The sequence below is a fragment of the Electrona antarctica genome (genome assembly GCF_951216825.1).
Source record: "Electrona antarctica genome assembly, chromosome: 12".
Taxonomy (NCBI): domain Eukaryota; kingdom Metazoa; phylum Chordata; class Actinopteri; order Myctophiformes; family Myctophidae; genus Electrona; species Electrona antarctica.
Window position 1 is genome coordinate 32,292,119 of NC_136793.1, and position 22,965 is coordinate 32,315,083.

The following is a 22,965-nucleotide window of genomic DNA, read 5'->3' on the forward strand; positions in this document are numbered from 1 at the left end:
GTGAATCTTAGCAGCTTGATTGGCCAATCACCACCGCCCCTGGATTCTGCGCATACCGCCCAAAGGAGGAAAAAAAATTACATATACATATATATTTTTTTCTCGATTCAGCAACATATTTTTATTTACACTATGATACATCATATTAAGTATCCTCTGAAATGAAATTGTCCACAGGGCAATACAACACTCCATTATCCCTGTTTCCAGTGGCGGAATGTAACTGTAAAGTACATTTACCGGTACTTAAGTACTGTACTTTTTTTCAACCAAGGTTCATGTTTTAGGTTATTAGACAAAGTAAAAGATGAGTGTTATTTTTTTTCCATTTGCTGCTTTCTTTCGTTTTAGGGATTTTATCTGTTTTTGACAGGGGGCATTCGAGCATGGGGCTAAATATGTATTTTTTTCCCACAAAATGTTATAGCGATTTCTTTTTTTATTATTTACTATAGTCCTACTAGACCCCCAAATTACATCTGGCCACAAAAGATCACGGGATCTATTGAATGTGTCAACTTGAGATATTGAGCCTATGACACAGTGTGGCTTCCCCCCAGTAGGCCTCCTTCACATTCAGTAGATCCTGTGATCTTCTGTGGCCAGATGTAATTTCTTGAGGTCTAGTAGGACTATAGTAAATAATAAAAAAATAAATTGCTATAACATTTTATAATTTTGGTGCAACACCACCATGCAGAACCATTGCGGTCCTGGACCTGGTGAGAGCAGGAATGGACCTGGTGAGACGTAGGAGGGGCCCGGACAGGAGTCAACCCACAGAGCCTATAGTCCGTCCACGCACCAGTTCCTTTCACTCCCAGTTCCGGCAGAGTAGTTCCGGAGCATCGGATTGTGTGGCCCTATCTTTCCCTAATGGGACTGATCGAGGGTAGCTACTGGGACGTAAGTCGGGACTTGATCACCCCCGGCTGGGTCACCTGAGTGAGGGGTATGATGTTGAGAGACCGACGACCTTAGGATAGATCACTGACGATACGTCCCAGGTGCATCCATGCAATGTATTCTGTTTTTTGTAGATTTGGACTAACATTACAAAACTCCTATACATTTTCACAAGCAACACATTGTGAGCTTGTAGATCGCCTTTATTTTATATTTTTTATAGAGGGACAGACAGTAGACTGACAGGAAATGGGAAGAGAGATGGGGGGGGGTGACATGCAGTAAAGGCAGTCAGGATCGGGAGTCGACCTGCAGCACACTGCCAGACTCAGGCTACCGGCCAAGGTGCCTGGACCGCTGAGCCACAGCCCAGGCCTAGATCGGATATTTTCAAAAGATTTGTGTACATTTGAAAACTTGAAATGGACCATTCTGCAAATGAGTACTTTTGGTACTTTAAGTACATTTTGATGCCAATATTTCTGTACTTTTACTCAAGTACATTTTGAATTCTGGACTTTTACTTGCAACAGGGTAATTCTATATTGCACAATGAATACTATTACTTAAGTAAAAATCATGAATACTTTTTCCACCACTGCCTGTCTCTCATCTTGATCAGGAGGACCTACAGTATGTCAAATAAATAAGCTCTACAGTGGGTCCACCACATTATCAATCCACTTAGGTCTTTAATTAATTAGAACTTGTATGTTTCAGTGAGAGGAATTGTTCCACGCCTGTCGGATTTGTCTCCATGGATTTCCAAGAAATGAGGCAGCAATGAAGAAGAACACTACTATGAGACCCTTGGCCAGTGACTGGGAATATGGCTCCCCTGAAAGAGGAAAAGAACAGATAAATCAGTAATGCTACTGCCATTATGCTATTTGGAACACCAATTCAACACAGCCTCTGTGGGACATATCAAAGTCTCACCTGTATAATATCTGGTGATGGGGAACGCTAGCTCAGGCCAGCACACATCATTTCGGTCACAATCATACTCAGTGAAGTTGATTTGAAACCTAGGAAAAAACGAGGGGTCAAAGGGGGCAATATCACCATCAGACAGCTCAAGGGGAAATTTACACAATTCAATGTAACTATTATATTAAGCTTTATTGCTAACTTTGTATCATTTGAGAGGGCACCTTGTTTTCGGTGGTCCAATGTTGATGGGGATGTCAGTGAAGGTGATTGAGGAGGTGACCGGGAATGACTGAGTCTCCATTTGGTTCATGCATGGAGAGGAGTCACCTCCTCCACACTCCATTCTCCAAGTAGACTCACTGTAACTGTAAAAGAGCCACTTATAGAGACATAATCTTTCACCCATCTAATGACTCATTAATCCTTATAGTCTTAACCATTTGTATCTGTTTGAGGAGAGGGCATATAGATTAATGAGCATTACAGTATACCTGACTTGAAGGCTGTGGATCTCCTTTTGATGAATACCATCTATCACCCCTGTGACAACACTGCTCACATGGATGTGCAAATGCGACGGAATCCCAGAGCATGAACTTGTGGAGTCTTCCACAGGATTGCTTGAGTTCAGTGTTACAACTAGAATGTGTAGTGAGGTATTCAGAAAGGCATGATTAGATACTGAGACGCATTTTAGTCTTCTGTCACATCCGGGGGATGGGAAACTCCACCCTGACCCCCAAGTGTGAGATAATAGCCATTTTAAACGTATTTGTTTATACCATAAGTAATAATGATGTACTTACAGGTAATGTTTGCCCAGTCTGCCAGGCTTAGGGAATCTGGGTCTCCACTCTTTGCCACATGTGTGGCTGTAACCAGAGCACCCTGGAGAGAGGCAACATTCTCTCTAAAAGAGACAAAAATATGACATTTTACACACAAATAATGATGGCATACATCAAACTTGAGCTCAGACTCAGTGACTCACCTCAGAATGTTACATTGAGTCATATTCTGTAGGCTGACCGGTAGCAGACATCCTGCTGTTGAGTTCTCCCCATACAGAACTGGCCTAATCTCAGCAGTGTAACAGAGCCCACCACTTACTGTTGAAAAATGTAATTGATAAGTTTAAGTTTATACATAACACCACAACATATACATTATTTCATGATGTTATTGCTGCAGCAATGCCAATATTTTACTGTCTTCTTAGATGGAAGAAAAAAATATTACCTGGCTTCCAAATATTGATTGATGTTCTCTCTATGAATCCTGTATTGTTCTCTGAAGTGTCCACAAATCCTCCAATAACAGGCCTTTCCACCTGATACCCTGAAATATATAGATATATTATATATAAAATATTTGCCAGTAAACCAGTGGAAAACAAATTCAGTATTTTAGCCGTGACATGAGCGCCCCCTCCAGAGATACTTCCAGGTCCTACTTTTGTGTCGCTTTTGTGTCCCCATAGAGCTATAGGCTACTGTGATGCAGTCGGACTAAATCTGAGACGAAAACAACCACGAAAGTCTAATTTTACCGCTTTCCTCGCAACAACAAAGCTGCTGCTCTCCCAAATCTGGCTGTGACAGGCCGTCTGCCCCACACGGAATACTATCGCCAACTAAATCCTCATTAATTGCAAACTAGATTCAACATACTCAAGCCTGCACACATTCTAAATATGCCCCCGAAATATTGTACTGAGCAAATGGACTGTTACCACCTTCAATAATAATGATAATAATAGTCTTTATTGTCTCCACATCATATATTTTCTTTGTCATGGACACTGGTACAAAATATTACGTCGGACTTAAATACTGAATAGATAAGCTAAGATGAACATACCGGCGGCGGCACCCCACCAATGCAAGACACATTGAGTTTAGTGGTGGGAAATAAACTACTGCCAAACCTGTGTGTGCATAGATGCAGTATGGATTCTTAACTTGCACTAACCTGGGTTCCCTGAATTTTGCTGGCCTGTAAATTCTCCGTTCAGAAACACAGAAGAGTACCGTGTAGTCAAATGCACTGTTGAAAAGACAAGAGTACAACAAATTAGGTCAGTATTCATCAAACATAACACTATAATGTTTTAATGTTATAATAAGTTGGCAAAAATTAGTTGGAGACCCTTACTACTATCATTGAAGGCGAAATTCCCAACAGTGCGTGTTAGCGTGATATTCATAAGGCTGTTTCCGCGCCAGAAGAGTTTGTAATCCAATGCCACGGTCACATTCTCACAAAAGTACATCTCTTCATCAGCAACAAGTTATGTAATGACAGAATGTTTTGGGGAAAATAAAATAAATCAGAAACAATCTTAGGGATTGTTTCTGATTTAGGGAAATATCCATACTTGTGGGAGCAGTAGGGTCTGTGCTCAAGACATAGTGACTAAGGTCACCAGCAACTTCATCCACCATGTCCACTGTAACCACACCTGAAATATATTCCACTAAAATATTAGGGACTTGATTGTAAATAGCAGAATGTGAATGATTGCAAATGGTGCAATCATTGCACATCATAACCGCATGAAACCATGGGTTCCTACTCTGCATTTAATATCCGTAATGTTTAATATGTGACTGTGAAAAAGTCACATGTACATACAGAAAAACCTCAGAAATTGCACTTCTCCTTACTAGGCCAACAATTGATAATTTTCTTTATTATTCTGTAGATTACTTTTCCATTAATCAAATAATCTTGAAGCGTGTTTTGATTTTTGATTTTGAAAAAAATCTATTGGAATTAGTTAACATTCATTGATATAAAGTTTATATCAATGAATGTTAACTAATTCCAATAGATTTTTTAATAATCGATTGGTCTGATTAACCACTTGAAGCCAGTTTTATACTTTGCTCGTGCAAAAATAGCGTAAATCTCCCCTAGCATCTAATCCATTCAAATAGATGGCTGTTGACTAAATAATGCAACTGGCCTTCAGCCAGTCTACACACTGTACAAGGAGGCGCTAGCTGGAATGCTATCCAAAAGGCTATAGTACATAGAACTACAAAAGTACACATAATCATTAACAAAATATACAAAAAAACTGTTTTAAATCATGATCACATTGTGTACGTGGCCTTATTTTTAAATTGTCAAAGAAAGAAATATACAATTATGATTACCAAATAAAAACATACTGTACCTCCTTGACCATCCTTCACTTGAACCCTCAAATCAGTTGCCGTAGTCTGTAAAGGAGGTTGATATGGGCAGGAGCGGAGAAGGGTCACACAGTTTTCTTGGAAGTTTTTCAAGAATGCCACAGGAGCATTGTCTGTACACTGACCTAGGAGAGAATGCTGTGGACACACACACACACACACACACACACACACACACACACACACACACACACACACACACACACACACACACACACACACACACACACACACACACACACACACACACACACACACACACACACACACACACACACACACACACACACACACACACACACACACACACACACACACACACACACCTTGTAGGAATGTGGATTTCATAAACCATCAAATAAAAATACAATAAAATAAAAACTAACCTGAGGTATAGTGAAGTATTGATCCTTTAAGGTGAAAATAGGACTTCCTTGGCGATAGTCATCAGTGGAAATTGGTGCTGACAACACAGATGCTTGGAAGGAGGGCCCAGGGTTTGGTGTGCTGAATATGGTACATTTTCATACAGGTATTAGTAAATCAAAATGGTGCATTTATATAGCGCCTTCATCCAAGGCGCTTTACATAGATTGTGCATTACATTCACCCATTCACACACACATTCATACACCGATGGCGGCAGAAACCATGCAAGGCACCAACCAGCGCATCAGGAGCAATTAGGGGTTCAGTGTCTTGCTCAAGGACACTTGCTTCGACACCAACTCTGGGGGAGCCCGGGTTCGAACTGGCAGCCTTGCGGTTGCGATCCAGCCACTCTACCCCTGAGCCACCGCCACCCCTACATTGTAGTATTGAGTATTATGATCTCAGACCCATTTTCTTTTTATTATACAATAATGGTGTGAAACCAGCATGTGACTAAAAAAATACTTTTTAATATCTGTGTATGGTTGGCAGACAACAAGCTGTCACTTCTCCAAGGCAAAACAGAGTCCATGCACTTTTGGTCAAATGCCAAGTTAAAACAAGAATTTAGGCTGCACACCAGATAATGAGCTATCTGGAGAAATGATGGCACTCAAAGTTATCTCCAAGGTAAATCAGGAATGTCACCTCTAGTGATTAATTACTTCTACAAGGTTTGTGACACAAATAAGATCCTGAGCTTTGTTGTGTTTATCCTTTTGACAATTGTGTACTAATTGTACATGTGATTTGTCAAGAAATAACTTAATCAATCAAAACACATTTATTACATGTTATTACATTATTAAATGTATATAATCAAGTCATACAATGGATTAATATTGTTACATTTGTCTCTTACATAGTTTCGCCCTGATAAAAAAGTCCAAGGTATGGATTGTTTTCAGGTGGGGAGTTAACACATAGAAATGGAAACCAATCAGGGGAGTTTTCAGCTGATTGTGCATAGCACTGATAGTCTGGAGTAGGAGATATGTTCCCACCAAACGGCCCAGAGAAACAGTGGGATTCAAATAGCTTCAAATCATCAAGGGAGCAGTCCTGTGAAGGCAAATTCAAAGATAACATGAACAAATACAATGTAAACGGTCCAAACATGTTTTTAGCTATTATTTCAGAATATGTAATTATGTGGAAGTCAAATACCGTGTCACAACAACAGTGTGTATCACATGCTGTGGGAGTAAGGTCACAGGGACAGGAGCCCAGCGGATGGTACACTTGATTGGGTATTACTGTTTTCTTATCTGAAATAAAGAGTGCCATTTTTGGTTTAGCATTGTTAGCTAGACATAACCTTTAGGCACTAAATTATTACAATTATTAAAGTTCAGTGTAAACTGAACCAAAATGTATTGGACTTACCAGACAGAGGGCCAGAGGGAAGCAAAAGGGAATAGATCTTGACCTGGATGAGTAGTAAGGCCTGAGGTGTGCCTCCACGACAGGCAGACAACTGAAGAGTCTCCAAAACACAAAGTGGTTTGGGACAGCAGTCTGAATCGGTCTCATTATCACCACACAAATCCAGACTTCGGTTCAATCTGAGATGGACCCGTGCTATGGTCTGAGGCCCCAAAGAGGAGACAAAGATGGCAGCATTAGGAAACTCACTTGAGTACTGTATATAAAAGTTGATATAACAATAGCAAAAGTGTTTGTTCAATAACAGTCGTCTCCTTGTCTCTCCAGCTCTCTAGTAAAGGATACCAATTGTATCCTATCAGGAGAGAGAACTCATACAGGATACAGAATAAAAAAGTGAAATTGCAAGTAATTTAACAAAATAAAATGAGCAGACACATTTTGAAACGGAACATTAAAAAGTATAAGCTGAAAGACAAACTGCTGCCGGAGGCGCTGCCCCTGTACCACCCATTGCCCCTGTTACTTAGGATGGGTTAAAAGCAGATGCCTCATTTAACTGTGAATGCAAAATAAATATACCATATATTATTATTATTATTATTATTATATTAAACTGCTACAGAGCTGACAATGAGGTTATATCTTCCCTTCTTCTCTGGAATCCTGCCTCAAAGCAGACCAGAGGTAGAAAACTGGCGTTATATATGCCACACACAGAACTTTTAGAAATGTATAGAACATATAGATCTTTAACTTTTAAAACAAATCATTTTTTTCCTTTTTTTTAACCACTTTGATTATAATATTTAACCACTTTAATTATAATGAATGCTTCTTACCTTTCCCACCTGTTCCATTGTGACATTCCACTGCGTTGTCTCCTCTACACATGATGGTGGTGAAAGGTTTCCTGTAAATTGTAGCTAAACTCAGCAAATCAACTGACATCTTGATTGATTGATTGAAAATTGTATTAACAGTTTGCAGAATTACAGTACATTTCAAGCACAAACTCAATACAAAGGCTGTTAACTGTGAGTGGACGACCCAATTAAGCATTACACTTGTTTACAACAGGGTCCACCATTTCGTTCAATTCATCAAAATGTGTGATGTGTGATAACCCTTTTGTATTTTGTATTTCTTCTTTTAGAAAGAAGAGAGAAATAATGCCTGTGTTCTTACATACATTATGTATTCCCAATGTCCCATGTAAGTAATGTATGTTTTTTTTTTTTTTTTACATGATATAACATAATATACACCATCTAGATGAGAGGCACCAATTTCTCTAGACTATGGGTGCGTTATCTACCTGTGGTATTGGATGGCGATGTAGTCCTAAGCTTCAGAGATATGTCCTGCGACGCGTTTCCGAGCAAGAATGTTGTGATCGTGGATCCAGTAGCAATTAGATAAGAAGGCTGAAAAACTGTTGAATACAATTTGTAAGCACATGTCATTGATTGCATAGAATACATAGTAGGCAACGATATTTAATAAGTTCACTTTAATTATTGCAATGTTTGTATAGATTTGTATCGATCGAAATGTGTTAAAGACAAGAAGGATTATCACATTCGCAAGCTGGCTAACGCGTCGTCTAAGCTTTTTGGCATTCATTTGAAAAAGTATAAAATTAGGCCTTACCGAGGGTACTTTCCGTATGCGAGAAGAAGAAAAACAACACTAAAACGCACATACAACGAAAATAAGTGTTAGGAGAACAGTATGCTTTAGCCATTTGTTCATTTCAAATCAGGGAGCCGCCATAGCCTATTTGTAAACTTGTTTGGGATGTCTTGGCAACGAATCCTGAACCAATCACAATCTAGAGGAATGCTTGTTCTCTTGGACCCATAAGAAACACGCTGACAGTCTAAAGATAAATAGAGACACCAGCTGGATTGGGGTTGTACTACACATGGTATACGCCGTATAGCCTACACTACAACATGGTAAAACACTTACTTGACCTTCACATTTCATTTCATATCATATTCCACGTCTCTATTGACTCATAAAATGCCAAATTGATTTGTTCACAAGTTCACACTGTCTGCTACTCTGCTACTGAGGCTACGGTATTTCCTAGGCTACGCAGTACGCACACGACCACAATGCCACAAGATGGCAGCACTCCCTGTTGTTCTAGTTATATGACCGGTTTCACGTAGTAGAAGAATAGAAGATTTGGTCACACGAGTTCTGCGAAGAACGACTCGAGGTACCATTACTTTTGTAAACGTGTACACTGTGACTGTACAGTAACAACAGCCAGGCTATTTGGAATTTAAAGGGAAAGATGTTGTCGACTGAAGATCTGATGGCGAGTCTGCAAGACGGCATAATCACAACAGCCACAGATGTCAGCAAAACCCTCGAACTCCTTGTCATTAAACTTGGTGAATGTTCCAGGTGGGGTATACAATATTTACAGCTGGGCACAGGCCAATATCATATCCTGGCGAGGGCTGTCAATTTATAAAGGCGCGAATGAATGTGACATGCTTAACGTTTAACAGGAGTGGTGTGAAGAGATGCAAGGAGAGATGTTTGGAGGAGGCCACTCAGCTGTTGAGAAAGATACCAGAGGCAGAGCTACATTCTTTGGATAAGAGTCACCTGCTGCTTCTAGTGAAGCTCCTCATCTCCATGCAATTACAAATGATTAACATCTCTACAGCCAGTCGTAAACTGGACCAGGTCAGGCTTAGATTCTAGAATGTAGATTTGTTGTGTAGCTTAGTCAACAAAGTGCATCTTAATGATCGAGTCTCCATTTCTTTTTGCAGATGTTGCAACATCTGGCTAAGGTGGATCACCAACTAGTTTTTAAAGAAACCCATATCTGTTTGCACTCCATAGTCCACATTGATCAGGTACCGAATATTCAGTTGATCCTTGTTTGTCAAATCTATTCATCATTGCATTGGCGTTAACTTTCACCATGTTCTTTTCAGATATCAATTGAGGATCTGCAGAGAGGTTGGTATAGGTTTATGATGATGATTATGTTATGTATAATATTGCTGTTTGTAAATATAATTGCATTCATAATTAACTTTACAACTACATGATTTAACATTTTCAGCCTGCATGTTCCTGGAGGACAGCACTATTGGCCGTACTGTGTGGCGAGAGATCTGCCCCTCCTTGTTAAAAAAGCTGGCTGAGCTGTTCCCTGTTATACTACAAGAGGAAGCATTGAGAAATGGACCCATGTGCTATGCTGCAGTTAAGGTAGTTAATACACAGCAACTGTATGTCAGTGGTTCTCAAAGTGGTGTCCGGGAACCCCAGGGGTCCTTGAGGGGGTTCGATGGGGTACCCAGCAAAAGTAGTTAATATAGTACAAAAATCAGTTCAACCTCTTTAACCCTATATACTGTACATTGTCTATTTGAAAATAGCTGCATTGTGAGCTTGTAGCTCTGCTGTTGCCAAGAAATCTTGTATGGGGGTCCTTGGCACAAAATATTGTCAGATGGGGTAACATGGTCAAATACATATTCATTTGGGGGTCCTTGACATGAAAAGGTTTGAGAACCACAAGTGACTGAGTAGAGTATTTATCACAGGTGATTGTTGTTACTGATGTGAAACCTGTGATCTCCATAGGTTTGTTTGCAGGTGTTTCAGCTCTTGCCTGGTGAGGTAGCTCCTCTGGTGTGGGTAAAGGAACAGGGGAGTCCAGCAGTCCAGAGTATCCTGCTGGCCCTCATGGACATAATCCTGGGAAAGGTCTGTCTTAAGCCAGACCTGGAACTCATCCATGTCACTTCAGCTTTTAACCACTTTTAACCATTATGTTATACTTCTATTGAGAATTAGCAGATATACAAGCTCATACAATCACAAGCTTGTAGATCTGGTATTTTTGAAAAACAATGAAAACGTGTGCAAATCTTTGAATATAATATTCTTTCCCAGTGAACGTTTTTAACTCAAATCTTTGCTTCTTGATGGTCCCTGGAACAACATATTTTGAGATAGAGGTCGAGGGCCAACTACATATAATTCTACGGTTTCTTGACATGAAAAAGTTTGACCACTGATATAGAAACCTAGGTTTCCTATAGAATAGGATTTAAGAAGACATTTGTAGAATCTGGTCTCATGGGTTAACTTGAAGTATCGACTGTTGCCTTATTAGATTTCTTCTTCTGTTCTCTGCGTTCGCATTGCAGTGCTCCAATAGGGACACGCGGCTGTTGGCAGGTACCGCTGTGGCCATGCTGATCAACACGGCACCAGACAGTGCAGCTGGAGGAGAGGCAGCTTGGAGTCTGCTGCAAGTCTCTCGTTTAGGTACAAAACTATCAGCCTGTTTACATGAAAATCAGTGACGTTTTGAGATGTAGTGCTCCATGTAGTGCTCCATTTACTACATCCATGGAAACTAAGTTCATGCAAATTGTATTGGATATTATTTTGAGTAAGGTTGAGTATCATTCTTTTTTTTCTTCTTCTTTTTTAAGTATTCTGAACGTATTGTAGAATATTACATCTGGGCAAATACATTTTGGGGAAAGAAATGCATTGAGTTTGTGTCATCCCTGTTCTATAAGTGCCCAAAGGGAAGACAATACTGTAAAAGGTTCTTTGAAAATGAATCTGCTGAGATAGACCAATGTGATGATTCATGAACCTGATATATTGATATATAATGCATCTGTTAGGTCCTTGGATGCTAACTGTTGGTGAGCTTTGTGTGCAGTGCAACTCTATTGGGCAAGATGGAGTAGACAGGCTAGCTGTGAGTAGGGGGCTATTGACCTGCAGCCGGGGCCAGATACTGCTCAGTTCCCGTGTGGACACTACAGAGGTATATCCAAATCATTCAAACTGTTTCCAAGTATAGCATTCTTGACGTTTTGTCTCTTGCGCGTCCCTTCATCAATGGAATAAAAAAAAAATGTTTCTATTCCAGTTGTGTTTACTCCTGGGAGGTTTGTTTCCTCTCATCTCTGCTCTGTGTGAGGAGAAGTCGGGCTGTCACTACTATGTCTTTGAAGGTGAGAATATAATATATATGTACAGTTGATTTAGTCATGTGCACTGCACATAATTGTATACTGTACATTTAAAAATGAACTGTTAGGACTGTTGTCATTACAGCATTGATACTATGGTTGAAGAAAGTGAAAGAGAGTCTGGCTGACATCCTGGACATGACAGGTGTTCGCCTACTAGCTGAAGACTGCAGTCTACAATCGGAGCTAGTTAAAGTTATCTGGGATAATGCAGAGAGCCCAGTGAGTGTGAATGACTTTGTTAGATTGCTCTAAATAAAAAAATGTCCTGTGGTAAAATCATCATTATTAAATTGAGCTATTTTATGGCAGGTGGATGGGGTGCAAGAGTTTGTGCACTGTGCCTTTTGTCTTTTGTTGGAGATCTATGAGATGGACTGTCAACGATTTGGAGACGAAAAGAAAAGTCTTTATTCTGCTCTACTTCAACGTGTAATCAAACTCCCTTGGGAGGCAAAAGCCAAATATTCGCCTCTTTGTGCTCTACTCCCATACTTGGGTACTGACATGGTGAGTTAAATAGTTATTTTACTACAATGTAGACAGAATGACCAATAGAAGGACAAGATAGACCTTTATTTCATTTTGGGAAATTCAGATGCAACAATGCTGACTTTGACTCACGTCTCCTCAACAACACAGGTGCTGGATAGATATACTGAAATTCCCAATCATCTCCTGAAGTGCCTCTCCACCAATCATCTGTCACCATGTGCCTCTGAGCTTTACAAATGCCTGATCCAGCAGCAGAGGAGGGAATTGTGTGATGCCCCACCAAAGGATTCCCCACCCACTGAGCTGTATCTTGCCAATCAGTGGGCATTGCGTTGGAGGTCTACCCTTCTTGAGGCTTTGACCTCTGAGGTGACCCTTCTTCAGAACAACAGCTCAAGCAACATATTACCCTGCACCTTACGAGTGTTCCCTTCTGCTGCAGAACCTCTTTTGGCCTTTTTAGAGCCGGCCACCCCAGGCCACCTCCATGCCTGGGCCTGCATCATGAGTTCCTACCGGGCCACATGTGGTGTTTCACATTTGGCACTCCAAGGTGACTCAGCCCTGGTGACCCTCCAGTTGGCTCTCGGGACTGCAGATGACAAAGTCCGTCTTGCTGCCCTCAATGTCCTGTGTTGTTCATCAAAGACAAAGGATGCACCAACTTCAGAGGAGCTGTCCCTGATGAAGTCATTTATTACTCAAAATATGAATTGTGAATCCTCACCTTTCCGGCAACATTTACAGGCACGAGTAAAGAGGTTCCTGGTTCGTATCAGAGACTGCTGCCTGGCCAATATCAAAGGACCAAGGGGCCAAAACAATGGAGATACCAGCCTTGCCAAGGAAGCAGAGCTGTTACTGAGCCAGGGAGTTGGTGAGAGAAATAAAAACGTACTTACATAATAAAGCTGTTCTTTGGGACAGGTTGATGGAGAATTCTTATTTTGTTTAGGATTTGTGGATTGGTTGGGCCAGCTCCCATATTCCTATCTGGCACCAGGACACAGTTATCAGAGGAAGAAGACTGTATTGCTGCTGCTTTCTGCAGTTCTGGAAACCTGTACAGACACGTGGAGTCCAGAAAAAAAGAAGGGGCAGCCTCCAGGTTCGTTTAAGAGCCGGAATGGAAAAGCCAGGTGTATCATACATTACTAGTGTGGCTTTAATATGATGGCTTTTTCATGAAACTGTTTTTGCAGTGAACATGGCAACTCTTATTAATTGGGCCAGGCAAAGAGGACTGTGGAACTTCTTCTGCAGATCAAAACAGTTGGTCCTCATTGGCTGTTTAGAAGATTCAACCAATGAGGTACTACTAGTGCTTCACAATCCATGTTTAGAATCAAAAAACAGATGTATGGAATGATAACTTTTAAACGTTTTAATCTTTTCCAGATCCGAGAGCTCTCTGCAGGGTTGCTGTTGAGATTCTTCCCACTCAGTTTTTCAGATGACATCACCCCTGTGTTGTTCAGGCGAACCAAGCAGCTCCTCTGTAGTCCTCGGGTACAGGAGGCTCAGATGGGAGCCCTGATGATGAAGGTGCTTCTCCAGAAGTAAGCTTCACTTCCAGCGTATGCAGTGTTCTCAGAATAAAGTCTGCTGCTGTGCTAGTGAGGGCTAAGCTTTTGTGAACTCTTTCATCTGTAGATCTCAAGGCCAGTGTCAGGATCTCTGGATAAACAGTAATTATGTTGATGACAGCAGTTTAAGTGACCCCAGGGCCTCTGGCATGGCCAGATACCTTGTGAATGAACTGGCGCAGCACTACCTGGCTGCTAAGGCTGATCTGATGCTCGCTGCAAGGACCAAACCTATACACGGTGAGTCCTGAGCTCATAATCACATGGCAGCCATTTCACACTCATGCCATATTCTGACAGATTTCCATTCTTAATCTGTTGTAAGATACAGTGTAAGACCTTGTTGTTATGAATTGTGTTCCAGGTATTTTGAGTGCCCTTGAGAGGTGTTTGCTTGAGGTGCCCGGCGTTCTGTGTGACGTCATCGACATTAAGTTGACCGTTGAGCTACTGGGCCTGCTGGAGAACACGTCTCTGCTTCTACTTGGTGTACTGTATGGGTGTACTGCCCAGGACAACACTGTTGACCAGAATGGTAATGTCTGTGCGTCCGTCCGTCCGTCCGTCCATCCATCCACCCATCCATCCATCTTCAACCGCTTATCTGAAGTCTAGCAGAAAATCCCAGACATCCCTTTCCATGGCCATGTTAGCAAACTGACTGGGGCACTCCCAGGCCAGCATGGAGATATGCTCTGCTTGTGCCTCGGTCAAGGTTCAAGGTTGTTAAAGGTCTGCGTTGTTAATTCTTCCCAGCTGGGTGTGTCTGGAAAGCCACCTTGGGGAGGCGACCAGAAGGTCCTTACTACATGCCGAACAACCTCAAATGTGTCCTTTCTACGGAAAGGACTCAGTTGAGGTGCATCCCTCACAGATGACTGAGCATCTCACCCTACCCCTAAGGACGATGTTAGCCACCTAAAAGAAATACAAATAAAAACATGTATTGGTACAATAGTATCTGCAATTTTTGGTATCCAAATCTTGGTTCCCAGATTGGTTGGTACATAATCCACATTTCATGACCCTAGATGAGTAGGAAAGCTTACCTTCTGATTCAGCTATCTCTTCAACGGTGAATGCAATACTGTTCCCGCTGCTCCGATTCTCTGGCTGATCTCACGCTTCATGCTTCCCTCACTCGAGAACAAAACCCTGAGATACTTACGTGTGTGTGTGTGTGTGTGTGTGTGTGTGTGTGTGTGTGTGTGTGTGTGTGTGTGTGTGTGTGTGTGTGTGTGTGTGTGTGTGTGTGTGTGTGTGTGTGTGTGTGTGTGTGTGTGTGTGTGTGTGTGTGTGTGTGTGTGTGTGTGTGTGTGTGTAAAAGTGGAGATTGTGACAAAATGGGACTATAAGCCTTTGTTACAGAGCTTATTTATCCCTGTAGCTACTAGGTTAGCCTGCAAAAATCAGTTGGTGGATTTGATGGAAATGTGAGTATGGACTAGTACCCTTAAATCACTACATTCTTTGACAGATGTGCCCCCATCTTTCTGTGACATGGGGAATGCAATCAGTTCTCTGATAGCCCAAGCGGATGTAGAGAGCCGTGGAGAGGAGTGTGTTCTGCTGTCTGAAGAACACAGCTTGGTTCTAACCTGCTGCTGGGTAACACTCAAGGTAAAATAGAATGCATGCCAATTATAAACTATAGAGATTATTGAAAGTTTGAAACACCATCTGACACCACAGATATGAATCCTTCCTGTATATATATTGTAGATAAATGTATTTTCTATTCTTCTCTAGGAAATAGGTTTTTTTTTAGGATCTCTAGTGGAGAGAATACTTGCTGAATCCAAAACAGCTCTGTCACTCCTAACCGTGGAGGAGCTAAAAAGGGCATCAAAAGTATTCAAAGACATTCTGCTCAAATGTCGCCATTGGGTAAGAAAGATGGACTCGTCCAGCCCAAGGCATACAGATCACTTTTCATCCTCATCCTGTAAAAACAACAAATGTGGTTCTCTCCACCAGGGGGCAGTGGAAGGTTGCTGTGTGGGCTTCACCAAATTATGTGCCTCTCTCTTGAGCAGTAATAATCTGGAGTTTAGGGACATCCCAGCCCAAATGCTGAAACAAGTAAGCTGTCAAAAGTGTCCCCATGGGTTATTTAACGATCCACCCTTCAGACTGCTGCTTGACAGGTTAATTTCATCCTTCCTCTCTGATTTCCACTTTCCAGGGGCTGCATGTTTTGCAGTCTCCACGCTGTACATCAGTGACACGGCGAGCGGCAGGGCTTCCCATGCTTATCCTGTGTGTAGTGTCTGCAGAGGAGGCTAGCAAATCCCGGCCCCTGCTGGCCCACAGCATACACACCTTACTGGAGACAGCTAGAACTCCTCTACCTCAGAACTGGGACCAAACACTGGACCTGCCTCAGGTAAAAATGGCATGGATGAAATATAAGAAATAAAAAATAAATATTGTCACATTCCTATACATACAAAGAGAGACACGCATATAGATAAATACACATGTTTGACAGACTACAAGCTCATATCCTCTCCAATCTCCATTGTACCTAGGTGAGTGCAGTCCACACTCTGCAGGCTTTGGTGCGTTGCTCTGGACTGGGAGTGGCCATCCTTCAGTTTGCCCCTGATATAGCCATCCTGTCCCTCACTCTGCTTAGTTCTCCTTGCTGGGCGATGAGGAATGCTGCCCTACAGTTGTACAGTAAGACGTTCATTAACCTGGGTGTGTCTGGAGCATGAGTTGGAGCTACAGTTTCCAATACGATAAACATGTTTTTATTTGATGTACCCACCCTTTTTACTTTCTAGTCAGATTCTGATGTTCGAACTCACTTGATTATAGGTTCTCTGTGCTCACGAATGGTTGGCCAGCAGCCTGGGGGTGAGGAAGGCTCTACGCTGCATGCCATGTCTCCCCCTGCCTTCTTCATCCACTACCCTGGACTGCAGCCCTTCCTTCTGCAAGAGCTAAAGGGGGCAGCACAAGACCTCCAGGGACCATCCGGGGAGGCCAGGCTATACATCCACCCTTCCCTCTACCCTGTCCTCACATTATTAGCCAAACTCCAGCCTGGCATCCCAGACATAACAGGGTGATTGTTGTTTGCACATCATTATGTAACTTGCGCTGGCTAGATCATCCTTTAGTTTACTCTTCTGTATATATTTTTGAGTGGTGTAAACCACTCCTACAACTGGCTTTGTTAGTGCAGAAAAAATGAGCATGGTTGCTATGTTCACCCTGTTCACCCGGGTGTGATTTCATTACGTCAGACATGATTTTTGAGTGGTGTAAACCACTCCTACAACTGGCTTTGTTAGTCTGTGTAGAAAAAATGAGCATGGTTGCTATGTTCACCCTGTTCACCCGGGTGTGATTTCATTACGTCAGACATGATTTCATTACGTCAGACAGGCTATATTACACCACTCAGTTCACACGGGTGTGATTTTTTAATTAGGCAAGGTAGGTCTTAATTTATCTTAATATAAATCTAATCAGCTGTTGCACCTTGTCTCCTCACTGTCTCATGGGTTAATAACCAACATAGTACAACTCGTCTCCCCTAGTCTGGGTTCCAGACTGATTCGCTCGTCTGGTCTTTCTTTCCCAGAGCTCTGTCAGACTTCCTGGCTCCTTTACTCCATTTGGCTGCCAGCCCCATCTATAGTGTCAGAGTGATGTCCTCCAAGGCCTTGGTTGCCATGACTCCTCCGTCAGAATACATGAACAGCATCCTCCAATTGACAGCTGAGCTGCTCCGCTCCCAGAAAACCTCTAGTCACAACCGACTCCATGGACAGCTATTACAGATCAAAGCCATTCTAGACAGAGCTCTAAGCACAGACAGGTAAGAACACATTCGAAATGGTATAGTATGTATAGTTTACATGTATAGTTTCATTATATAGATATTCCACTGTTACGTTCTTAGCTTACGCATGTTTCATGATAACTACTTTACCATGCTTTCTGTTCTTGCTTATTGTAAATCGCTCTGGATTAAGAGCGTCTGCTAAATGCCTAAATTGTAATTTGTAGCATGCATGGTCATCAACACCTGGCTGTGGTAAACACTTTGAAAGTTATTTATACAAAAGAATTGTCTTAAAGGACCAATTTGATTAAAAAACCTACTGTAACCCAGTACAATAGAGACTGATAAGCTAAATAAATTACACACCAACCAGTCAGTATGTATAGAAAATATTTCGCTGTATTGGGGAGATCAGATGAGGTCCACATCCACAGACAGTACAGGTTACAAAAGCATTCACAAAGTTCTCCCCAACAAAGGAGAAGTTGAATGACAGTTTTATAGCAGTATTATCAGAAACCCGTCACCATGGCCACGTACCATTGATTGATTGATGAATTTATTAACAGATTGGAGAATTACAGTACATTTCAAGCACAACTCAATACAAAACTGTTAACTGTGGACGACACCATACAGTATTAGATTTGTTTACAATAGGGCCTACCATGTTCAATTCATCATAACAATTAGAGACGTACAAATATACTCTATATAGCCAAAAACAGGAAATCGTCATAGAGGAGGCAAAAAAGTAAAAAACCAAACATATACTGTACAGTGGGAAAAAAAACAACATATAGCCTACAGTACCATGGCTTGGCTTACAATAATAACAGCACCCCCACTGGATGTGAGGTTTCTCATGACATCTTCCTCCATAACATCTCTTTATCTCAAAGCCGATATCAGGAAACAACCATACTGCAGCTTTCAGGTGGTATTTTAGCCAAAACATTTTCTCCAAGAGAGGAAAATACTCAGGGCTTACAAAACAAAGACAGCGCTATCAGAAATGGCTGCTACTAACAGAGCACGAGGCTCCGACTTTAACAATCTGACATGACATGACTTGATTTCAGACCATGGTGGCATGATAAAATGGCACATGTTGACTATGTGTTGTTGAATGGCAGATTCATTAAAAAAATAATCCATCAAACGCTGTGTCATTAGTTGTAGGGCCGCTTCAGCTGATCTGTGTGAGGTGGTAAGCAGAGTGGAAGCCTTGTTGTGGCTGTCGACTGGGGCTCAGCACTGTCCCATAGTGAGAGAGGCCTACCTTGGAGTAGCACACTCACTGAGAAGATACTGCTCTGAGGCCTTCCTGCACAAGATCAGTGACACACTTCAGCGTGAGCTACATACACCACAGCATAGACTTCAGGTATACTTTGCTATACTCTCTTCATCACACACGCACGCACGCACGCACACACAAACCACAGATTCAGTGGTGTGCCAGACTTTGTTGATTGCATGCGTACACACAGGCGCACGTGTGCGCGAATGCACACATGCAATGGACTAGCATTAATCTTTATAAAATACTTTTTCCATGTTCAGACAAATCATTACATGACAGTCTTGCGAGATTAAAAGATAAATACACAAAGGCAACATGTGGCAACAGTGTGCATTTGTGAGTACTACATTGTTGTTTTGTCAGTCAGTGCTATGAATTTTCATTCTGCGGCGCACCCTGGATTCATTCCTTGGGGCATATTTCCAAATGCACACAATGGGTAATTGGGTGGCACCTGGACACACACACACACACACACACACACACACACACACACACACACACACACACACACACCACAGATTTTGAACAAACCACAGATTTTGATAAACCCCTTATGTCAACCCTACAGGTTGGGTCATCGTCGTTCCATCAAAAAGCCATTCACTTTTTGTGTGCAGACATAATGCAGGCATGTCAAATATGGGAAGGTTTTTCTACAGCAAGCCCTGATTTGAAGTTCACACTGGTCACTTATGTGATGGATGGGTGTGACTTACAAGAGGCTAGTTTGCAACAGGTGATCCAGAGAGTACTGCAGGTAAGACATGATTCCGTCTGTCAAATAGGTTACTGCAAAAGCCTGTTTTCAAAACCCGTCCAACAGCTTTCAGCACAACATGACTTTGCTAGAACACTATAAGGAAATTAAGGACGCAAAGATAGGCTTGAATATAATGCTATTTGAGTTAAATCAGCCTGGAGATCTTATTTTCCCCTTCCGCAAGAAATGTGTGTGTATGAGCTATTATATTCTATCATTTTGAATACTTGAACCTACACAGTTAAGGTCTTTCTTTCTGTGCTGTGTCATAAAGTTCTCATTGGCTCACTTGTACAAGCAAACTGCAGCATTCTCTGCATTGTGTAATGAATGCCTTTTTAGCTATCACCTTTTGTTTTTGGCTTTAAATTCCACTAGTATTAGTCACCCTTTATCAGAAGATACCTGTTTTAGAAAGATATACTGCATGTTGCCCAGATTGACATTTCAGAAAACATACAGTGCTCATTCTGTTATAATAGCGTGAGCCTGTGAGGATATAGAACTAAGAACTGACATACATTTTGCACTTGTTATAACATTGCTTTTGAAAGTGCTGTATTGTTATTCAACCATGAGATAATCTGGTTGTGCCCTGTGGGTGAATATACCCTTATCTTTCAGATGTTCCCCCTAATCAATTGCAGTCATAATTTATGGATACAATGTCCATGGTCAGTGATGTGTTCTCTCTGCCCAGCTCAACCTGAGGGAGGCACTGTTGGGTCACAGTGTGGAGTACCGTAGGACCTACCTAGCAGCCCTGGTAGCAGTGATGACCTCTGCATGTCAGTCCGTCTTACCCCAACATTCTTCTATGTCAACTGTGTTGGATGGGCCCATCCTGCTGGAATGCCTGGAGTTGTTGCTCGGTTACTTGGAAGACCAGAAGGGTGGACCAGAGTTCCTGTCCTGTGTCCTTTGTGCTACCAGCCTGCTGCTTTCCCAGAGGTTGGCCTCTCCATTTTATGTATGTCATTGTTTCCTACTTCTGTGTGGAAACAAATTACTTTGAGACAATCAACTCCACCTTCCTAATTTCTTTCTTATCTGTACGTACATCAGCCTTCAGATTTCCATGTTCCAGCGCTTGTGCAGCATGTTGGAGGTCCACCGGGACCCAGCAGCTCCCGAAGCTCTCAGGATGGCTTGTGCTCAGGCTCTGTGTCTGGCTGGAGCTCCTTTAATGACACGAGCCCTGACAGAGAACCACACATTCCTAGCTATCAACACCAGGTACTGAGGTGTAAAACCGTGTCTTAGATCTCATGATCTCTGTGCTGCATCCTTTGAGGGATAAATGTCTATTTTGTATTGTGCAGGTTGATCAACACAGCCATTTGCCTGTTGCAGGATGAGAGCCAGCAGGTAAGGATGAAGGCAGCTTGTTTCACTTCCATGCTCTACCATGCCAGAAGAGGAGCAGGCCAGAGAAACATATACCTCATGCAGGTTAATCAGGCAGTGCCCTTCTTGTTGGATCTGCTAGTGGACAAATACTGGGATAGTCCTGGGACATTGGAGGTGCTGCTTTGTCATCTGCCTGAGCCTAACCTTGGAACTGTTTTGAAAGAAGCCAATGAGATGGGGTGAGTTACATCCAGTCTGTACTCTCCTTTAGACAACATTCATATTATGTCAGATTCTTCTTATATTGCTTAATTGTTATTTTTCAACAGGTGTGCCAGTCTGTATGAGCAAGATCAAGCCAATATGTTTGCAGAGCCCTCCGTGTTGTCTGCATGTCTGCTTCCTTACCTGCTGCAGATTGCAAACAAATACAGTCAGTCTGCTGCCTTGGCAGAGAGCCTCAGATTGTGGGCAGAGGAAAATGTTACGCAGATCCTAGAGAACCTTGCAGTCTGCAAAGACTTTGAACCAGGTAAAGAAATGCCTTAATTTAACCACTTAAACCCTATATAAAACCCAATAAAATCACCAAGAGACATATATATGTGATATGAGGGCAATTTTCTAGTTTGTCTCAGTACGGTCTGAAAATCAACTTGCAAAGACTTGCTTGAGACAGAATAGTGACAATTCTGTCACCATTATATTTTTCCTTTTCTTTCTTTTTTACAAACGCTAGTATGCTTTGAAAAATAGTCAGCAATAATGTCTTATTTACAGTGAGACGTAGCCTATGTGCTAAACATGCCAAACCACTGGTATGGTCCTTTTTTATACTGTAGATATTAATATGCAAATGGAAATCATAATCGGTCTATAAGCAGCTATGATACACAGTACATGTTCTTTATTCTCTGTAGGTGAGACCCTGAGCCCGGCATGGCTGGCACTTCTTGTGGATTCTAATTTCCATGGCACCCTATGTGGCGTCTTGACCAGGGCTGCTTTCCTTCTCAGGCTGTTGGATATTTCTGATGATGTACGATACCTTTGTGACCCTTTGACCCTACAGACAAATGTGCAAGATATTTTAAATCGGCTCGATCAGAATGGGGTCCAGTTTTCTGATGTCTTTACTGCTGCTGTGGCTCGAGACTTGCCAGTTTAAGGAAATGGAGTATGTGCCTCCATTCCATTTTTGTATGCTCAGTGCTCAATGAATAAAGCTGTTCATGTTGATATCAGATGTGTCTGGATGTTCCAGGAAAGCCTATGGAATCTATAACAACCAGAATGGGTCATGAATCTGTACAGCTGCTGATTCTGCAGTACAGTAGCTCTGGACATAGATGACTTATGTAAGAGACCACTGACTGTAGACAGCTGAATGCATGATCACATTACCTGTTACCACATATGTCACTAGTACAAGCTATGTATGCAGAGTTGGGGACAAGGTTATATGAGAGCTGTACTATACAGTGTACTGATCTGAAAGGCTCTGTTTTATCACAATACTCAAGTATAAGAGAACATATATATATATATCTCTCTCTTTGCCAAGTCTTACTGAGTTTCATCTGCACAATCACCACCAATAACAGTTCAGAAAAATATATTGATGCAATGCAACAGCCGCTGGAGAGATGAGCGGCTTGGTGCCCACTAGGGAATGTTACGGTTTACTGTAATGATCCATTAGAGGTATTCTGCTTGGATAAGTGTCCATTTTCCAACTGCATAAAGGCTGAAGATGATTGACTGGCCATG

At 41.8% G+C, this 22,965-nt stretch overlaps 2 protein-coding genes across 5 annotated transcripts; one reads left to right on the plus strand and one right to left on the minus strand.

Moving 5' to 3' along the window:
- Nucleotides 1-1,108: 1,108 nt before the first annotated feature.
- On the minus strand, nucleotides 1,109-8,728 carry tctn2 (tectonic family member 2). Of its 2 annotated transcripts, XM_079515763.1 has the most exons (18): nucleotides 8,511-8,728; nucleotides 8,176-8,292; nucleotides 7,700-7,770; nucleotides 6,858-7,059; nucleotides 6,639-6,739; nucleotides 6,334-6,533; nucleotides 5,426-5,546; nucleotides 5,021-5,177; nucleotides 4,217-4,300; nucleotides 3,994-4,113; nucleotides 3,811-3,885; nucleotides 3,079-3,177; nucleotides 2,831-2,948; nucleotides 2,646-2,749; nucleotides 2,331-2,478; nucleotides 2,061-2,204; nucleotides 1,846-1,934; nucleotides 1,109-1,744 (listed from the first exon to the last, which is right to left on the minus strand). In XM_079515763.1, exons 1-18 carry the CDS (start codon nucleotides 8,602-8,604, stop codon nucleotides 1,623-1,625), a joined length of 2,166 nt encoding a protein of 721 aa, XP_079371889.1. In that variant the 5' UTR covers nucleotides 8,605-8,728; the 3' UTR covers nucleotides 1,109-1,622. The 2 variants fall into 2 exon arrangements, with proteins under 2 accessions (XP_079371889.1, XP_079371890.1); XM_079515764.1 differs by lacking the exon at nucleotides 4,217-4,300.
- A 299-nt stretch (nucleotides 8,729-9,027) lies between these two features.
- Nucleotides 9,028-22,434, plus strand: LOC306933465 (tRNA (32-2'-O)-methyltransferase regulator THADA). 3 transcript variants are annotated; one of them, XM_079515701.1, is made up of 31 exons: nucleotides 9,028-9,278; nucleotides 9,386-9,566; nucleotides 9,656-9,742; nucleotides 9,824-9,848; nucleotides 9,955-10,103; nucleotides 10,482-10,604; nucleotides 11,051-11,171; nucleotides 11,543-11,688; nucleotides 11,794-11,878; nucleotides 11,982-12,118; nucleotides 12,209-12,406; nucleotides 12,539-13,268; nucleotides 13,347-13,499; nucleotides 13,594-13,703; nucleotides 13,790-13,950; nucleotides 14,045-14,217; nucleotides 14,342-14,512; nucleotides 15,455-15,597; nucleotides 15,727-15,864; nucleotides 15,955-16,059; nucleotides 16,163-16,363; nucleotides 16,509-16,659; nucleotides 16,801-17,050; nucleotides 17,573-17,809; nucleotides 18,953-19,163; nucleotides 19,654-19,842; nucleotides 20,546-20,796; nucleotides 20,911-21,081; nucleotides 21,168-21,434; nucleotides 21,525-21,727; nucleotides 22,116-22,434. In XM_079515701.1, the coding sequence occupies exons 1-31, from the start codon at nucleotides 9,166-9,168 to the stop codon at nucleotides 22,361-22,363; spliced, it is 5,628 nt and encodes a 1,875-aa protein (XP_079371827.1). In that variant the 5' UTR covers nucleotides 9,028-9,165; the 3' UTR covers nucleotides 22,364-22,434. The 3 variants fall into 3 exon arrangements, with proteins under 3 accessions (XP_079371827.1, XP_079371829.1, XP_079371828.1); XM_079515703.1 differs by lacking the exon at nucleotides 12,209-12,406 and having other exon boundaries at nucleotides 13,139-13,268; XM_079515702.1 differs by lacking the exons at nucleotides 21,525-21,727; nucleotides 22,116-22,434 and having other exon boundaries at nucleotides 21,199-21,362.
- Nucleotides 22,435-22,965: the final 531 nt, after the last annotated feature.